Here is a 6,359-nt window from a genome sequence, read left to right as displayed (position 1 = left end):
CTTAAATGGAGGATTGTTGGCTCACCAAAGAAAAATACGTTCACCAGAAGAGACTGTGCAAGACAAAATAAATAAATAAATAAGTACCCCAAACAATACATTTTCCATTTATAAATGACTGAGAAAGGAGACTAAGAGGACAAAAGGGAGGAAGAGAAATGAAATAGGTGATGAAGAGAGGAGAGGATGGACAAAAAGAAGAAATAGGAGAGAGTAAAAAAAGGGGGTGAAAAATAGCACAGGGCAGAGAGGATAAGATTTATATGATAGAAAGGTGTATAGGGACTAATTAGAGGAGCCGTGCACATACAGGGAATGCAGATAAGACAATATTCAGAAGCTTTATATGAGCATTCCATATTGAAAATAACAGAGTCCCATGTATGGCCTTATAAGCAGACTTTTTCTGTGACTATAAAACACCTAATCTGATCCTGTGTTGAGAGAATCACATGTTTCAGGGCCTTTCATATTTTTGTTAGATGCAAGTATCTTTTCAAAATTTTCTTCACAGCCTCTTTTACTTCCTTATTCCTCAGGCTATAGATGATAGGATTCAACATTGGGGTTATCACTCCATAAGACAGTCCAATGATTTCATCAGATACTTTGGTGTTCTTTGACTTGGGTTTTGTGTACATAAAAAGGGCTGACCCATAGAATAAGATCACCACAGTCAGGTGGGCTGAACAGGTAGAAAAGGCTTTTTTTCTCCCCTCAGCAGAATTAATTCTTAGGATGGAAGAGAGAATGAAAATATAGGATACAGAAATTAACAGCAGAGGAATCACCAATAAAATAATACTTCCTACTGCCATAATAAGCACATTCATCGATATATCTGAGCACACTAATTTTAGAAGAGCCAGGATCTCACAGGTGAGATGATCAATAACATTGTTACCACAGAAAGGCAACACCATTGCCATGACTGTTTGCACTAAGGAGGTCATGTAGCCTATAGTCCAGGAACACACAGCCAAGTGCACATATAACACCCTGTTCATGATGATGGGGTACCTCAGGGGGTTGCAGATGGCTACATACCTGTCATAGGCCATCACAGCCAGGAGGATACATTCTGTGGAGCCCAAGCCAAGGGAGATAACCATCTGTAGAGCACATCCAAGAAAGGAGATGGATTTTCTCTCTGACATAAATATAATAAGCATTGGGGGAATAGTTGATGATGTGTAACAGATGTCTAAGAATGAGAGATTTCCAAGAAAGAAGTACATGGGAGTATGGAGGCGAGGATCCAGAATGCTGATGATAATGAGGAGACTGTTTCCTAGTAGGATAATCTTGTACATGATGAGGCAGAGCACAAAGAGAAAATTCTGGAGTTCTGGGTATTGAGAAAGCCCCATTAGAAAGAATTCAGTCACTGCAGAATAATTCCCCATCTTCATGTGTCCTTGTCATCTACAAAGTTCATATGAGGATATGACTTGGGGAATTCTGAATATTTGTTGTATTATATCTATTCATTTATCTTCAATTATTATTATTTTTTAAATTTTTAGAACATGTCCTGGAATCAGTAACAGCAGGGATAGTATATTAATTTTGCTAATGAAGGAAGAGGCACTGAAAGATAGGTAATACTACCTAGCATCAGCAGCATAGATTTGAAATTGTGCTGAGAAATGCCAGGCTTCTGATTACATATAATCTTAGGACAAACTACATTCAAATCTGGACACATAAAAATTTTCATATTATCAAATATTTTGAAATAAAACCATTCTAATAAAGCTCATTCTAATTTAAAGTTCCATGTAAATTTTTGTGTCATGCCACTTACCTTCAGTATGATCCATTTTAAGTTACCTAACTATTTTGTGTTTTAACTAACTAAGCTCCTCGTCTCAGCTAGAAAATTGGGGGATGTTATTAATTCTTTGGTAGGTTTTTGTGAGAATTAAATTAGATAACATCTATTAGGTGGCAGGAACAGTAGACAGTTTCAACATGCCATTCTAAAACTATGTGAGAATATAGCATAATAAAATATAGAATAAAATATAACAATATTAAATATATATTTCTATATTCATAAGTGTCACAAACTACCATTTTTAGGTCTACTCAATTGGTTCAGAAGGAGAAAGTTGATTTAAGAACTGAGGATTGATGTTGGGAGTCATAACTGATGAACATGAATACTTTCTGATCTGTGGGACATGTAATCAGTTAAGATTCTAAGACTCATTGGAGTTTGGTTTCTAGGAACTTGTAGTCACTAAGTAGACCTGGCTGTCATTATGCACATGTCTTCCTTTCTTTTTTTGGAGGGGTAGTAACAAGAGATTGAACCTAAGGGCACTTAACCACTGAGCCACATCCCTAGCCCTTATTATTTTTTATTTTGCACAGGGCCTTGCTAAATGCTGAGACTGGCTTTGAACTTGTGACTCTCCTGCCTCAGCCTCCTGAACTGCTAGGAGTACAGGTGTGCACCACCACACCAAACTATACGAAGATTTTTCTAGTGCCTATAATTCATCCTCCTTCAGTTTAAGTCACCAAACATTACCTTTCCTCCTAACTTTTACACATTACCAGTCAATCTAAATTCTCCATTCTATTCTCTACCATTTATTTGCATACCTCATGTTTCCAGGCATATTAATATCATTTCATAAATTAATATTAATATATATAATTTCATTTTTTAATATTTGATGCTTTGGAATGCATACCTGGACCTTCCTAATTACTTTTATTTTTGGCTATGAAGTTTCTGTAAGTGACTAAACTAATACTGGCCAATTTTTATTGAGCACTTTGTTGTAGCCACATTACACTGATGTAACTCAATATGTTTACTGATTTAAATTACAGGGAAACTCTGTAATACAGATACCATTTTAAACTCCCATTTTATGTGGAGCAATCAAAGACAAAAATTGAAGTAACTTTCGCAAGACCACAGATATAATAGATGATTAAACTAGAATTGAGTATTTTAGTCATGGTTCTAGAGTCAGCCCTCTTAACCACAAGAGCAGACTATATGTCACAGATTCCTATACTGATTTTAAGCAACAGAAAACTTTTAGAAAAATGTGTTACACTTATATAGGAATCAAGACAGTTTGTTTTATTTCTGACAGAAAGCTCTGAAGGATGGATCATAGCTTCCTTAATTTTCCAAAAGGAGGAAGGAATTTCACAATTATGAAGATTAGCATAATCAGGTATAATGGCCTGAGAACCCTTACCATTTTATTTGCCTCTAGCAATCACACACCTGGAATCTTTTGCCTTTGACTTTCCTCTCAAAAACAAATATACTTCAGTTTTGGCCTTTTTTAAAAATGTCTTTGAATTTTGAATCCTTTTGAGTTATCCAGTACAAATTAACTTTCTTTTCTTTTCTTTTTTTCAGATTTTTTATTGGTGCATTATAGTCATACATAATGATGAGATTTGTTACATTTGTACATGTGCACAATATAGCAATATAATTTGGCCAAAGTTTGACCTTTTCTACCTTTTCCCTCCCAACTCATAATTTCTGAAGTTCTGACTACTTATTTTTTTATTTTTATTTTTTATTTTTTGGGGGTGCTGGGGATTGAACCAAGGGCCTTGTGCATTCAAGGTAAGCACTCTACCAACTGAGCCATATTCCCAGCCCCGAGTTTTATCTACATATAACTTTAACCTATATCATTAAAAACTTATTGTGTTCCACTAGTTTTATACTTATTTTTTAAGATGCTCAAATATGTGTAAAATATTATATAAAGATTTCATCTTTTATTCTTTTAACTCATCACTATTATTGCTTGTGTTCTCTGGGTTGTCATGATAGAATGAAAATACTAATTGTTGATCAGTCTCATTGATAACTACACATATCTTTTGGCTTGTTTGTATCCCAAAAGCTTGAAGATGTAGATGAAAGACTTACTGCTTGGCTGGTCACAGATGACAGAGCTGTTTTCCTACAAGGGTACACAGGACCGGAAAAATAATTTCATCCTCATTTTTTTCCCGTTCACATTTATCTTCCTTTTAGAGAGTATCACTTGGACAGTGATTTTTTTGGTAAGGCTAAAAAAAAATGATACTATCAATATCAGTATATTGGAAAATTCTCTTCTTCCTATATCTTTTCTTCTATGAACATTATCCACATGAACATATTCCACAAAGGAAAGAGTTAAGACAGCGGTTTTAATTTGTTGTAAGACATTTGTGGAAAAAGAGAGGGAGGACAGAGAGGAAAGAAGAAGAAAAGAAGGGAAAGTAGTTAATATTTACTATTAAATAAAGTGCACTACATTTGTATTCTGGAGTGGGGTTCTTGGAAAGAAAGGAATGCCGAAAAAGTGGGTTCTTTTTGCTCTGTTCAAAAAACTTGCAGGTAAAGGTGCATATTTTTTAATAATCAAGAATGAATAAGAGAAAAAAACCAGTCATGTTGCCAAAAACAGTTAACCCATCACAAAATGTCTATATTGACTCCCTGAATTTTCCTTCCTCTTCTCACTTCTGATATTACTTCTCCCATGATGGTGTCAAGGAAGGAGTTACTGGGTGGGTTTGCCCTGGAATAATCTTCATCAGGACCCCTGTAAATGTCACAACAACAGAGGAATACAGTCTAAAGAAAACAATGTGCTGCTTATGCAACACAGCTTAAAAGACCTCCGGCCCCAACTCCAATCATTCTTTGGTCCCTTTGAGGTAGAAATTCTGAAACTATTACTGACATTTCCAGTGTTCTGCAATGACCATGCTGAATGTCTCTTAGTCATCCTCAAACAATAATTTTTTTTATGCCTTTGTACATGCTGTTTTCTTAAACTGGAAAGACTTCTTTCATTTCAGATTTTATCTTTTCTAGGAAAATTTCTCACCACCTATTATTAGGGTGAATGCTCCCACTATGTGCTATTTAACAGCCGTGTTCTTCCTGCTCTCATAGCATACTTCATTTCCTTATTTGTTCAACACAAACTGTACATATATACTGTGACATATAGTAGGGCTCCAATATGAGACTTTCAAAACAGACATTGGATGAAGAATAACTATTGGGATTTTAAGAAACAAATAATTTATATGCTATCTAACACTTTAATGTAAAAAATTATTGCAGATTATTTTATCAAATTAAAATATCATTTTTACCCAAATGTGTCAGAGCCAATAAAGCTTTGGTCAATCCAATTTATGACTCTATATGCAAAGAATACAGGGCACATCCAGTTATACAATAAAGTGATGTTAATTATTTTTATTAATGCTTGGAATTCCACATTAATTTCTGAAAATTTGCCAATATAATATATGAAATTGTTACAAAAATAAAATACATTTTCATCTAAGTTAATTAGTCAAAGAGCATACATATATAGAATACAACATCATTCATTCATGACACAGCATTTTGGTAATCTAGATTTAGGAAAATAAATCATTAAGATGATAAAAATTATCTCTGAAACTGTTGATTAATAAAATTCCAAGTAATGAGATGGACATCATTACCAAAGTATATGTATGAAAACATGAATGGTGTGACTCTACTCTTGTGTTCAATCAGAGACATGAAAACCTTAGCTCTGTTCGTATAATATGAATTGAATTGCATCCTGTTGCTATCATATATAACTAATTAAAATAAATTTTAAAAATTCCAAGTGTTGAGATGCTGCATGTATATTCCAGAAAGTCATTAAAATGTATTATTATCAGACTTCTTACCTAAAATTTCCAACAATTGGGTCAGAAAATAAAAATAAATGACATTGTACATACTATCATATTTCAAATTAAATTAAGCTTTAGTAGTTGCTATTTATTTTCTTGTAAGATACTGAAATTCTGGAATCTGATGGCCATGGTAGAACAAGTGTAAAGACATAAAGTCACATGTAATATCATCAATGCAAACTGTAGTCTTGGACAAGTGTTAAAAACAATGGAGGGCAATGCTCATGACATATTGCCTGAGAAAGGAAGTTTCCCAAAATTATATAAATGATTGAAGTTATGTACCAAAAAAAAAAAACCTGCCTGAAGAAATTACACTGTGTTTATCTAAGTTTTCTCTGGAAAGTGGGACTTGGAGCATTAACAATTTAAATCTCCATATTTTCCAAATAATTCTTCATTGGCCTGTACTTTATTATTATAAATAAAATATATACTTTTTCCAAATTTTTCTTGCAAGGGAGTAGTGGAATGAACATTCAGAACTCTCACAGCAGTTTTCTTTAAAACCCCCCACAGGAAATAAAACAGTCAATGGACAAGAAATTGGAGAGAAACTTTTTGTTGCTTTGTATCATATAGGTGAACGATGCCATTTAGTGTTAGGATTTCAACCAATAAATCTC

The 6,359-nt window shown here is 33.8% G+C and overlaps 1 protein-coding gene across 1 annotated transcript; it reads right to left on the bottom strand.

Moving 5' to 3' along the window:
* Positions 1-467: 467 nt before the first annotated feature.
* LOC101978213 (olfactory receptor 13D1) lies at positions 468-1,412 on the bottom strand. Its single transcript, XM_005329748.2, has one exon. The coding sequence runs from the start codon at positions 1,410-1,412 to the stop codon at positions 468-470; it is 945 nt and encodes a 314-aa protein (XP_005329805.2).
* Between the last annotated feature and the right edge of the window lie 4,947 nt (positions 1,413-6,359).

This window comes from Ictidomys tridecemlineatus, chromosome 4, assembly GCF_052094955.1.
Source record: "Ictidomys tridecemlineatus isolate mIctTri1 chromosome 4, mIctTri1.hap1, whole genome shotgun sequence".
NCBI lineage: Eukaryota > Metazoa > Chordata > Mammalia > Rodentia > Sciuridae > Ictidomys > Ictidomys tridecemlineatus.
The sequence above is the reverse complement of the archived record's forward strand: the minus strand, read 5'-3'. Positions and strand labels throughout refer to the sequence as shown.

Coding starts and splice junctions, on each gene's coding strand:
- LOC101978213 (XM_005329748.2), bottom strand. CDS start 1,412: ATGAAGATGGGGAATTATTCTGCAGTGACTGAATTCTTTCTAATGGGG.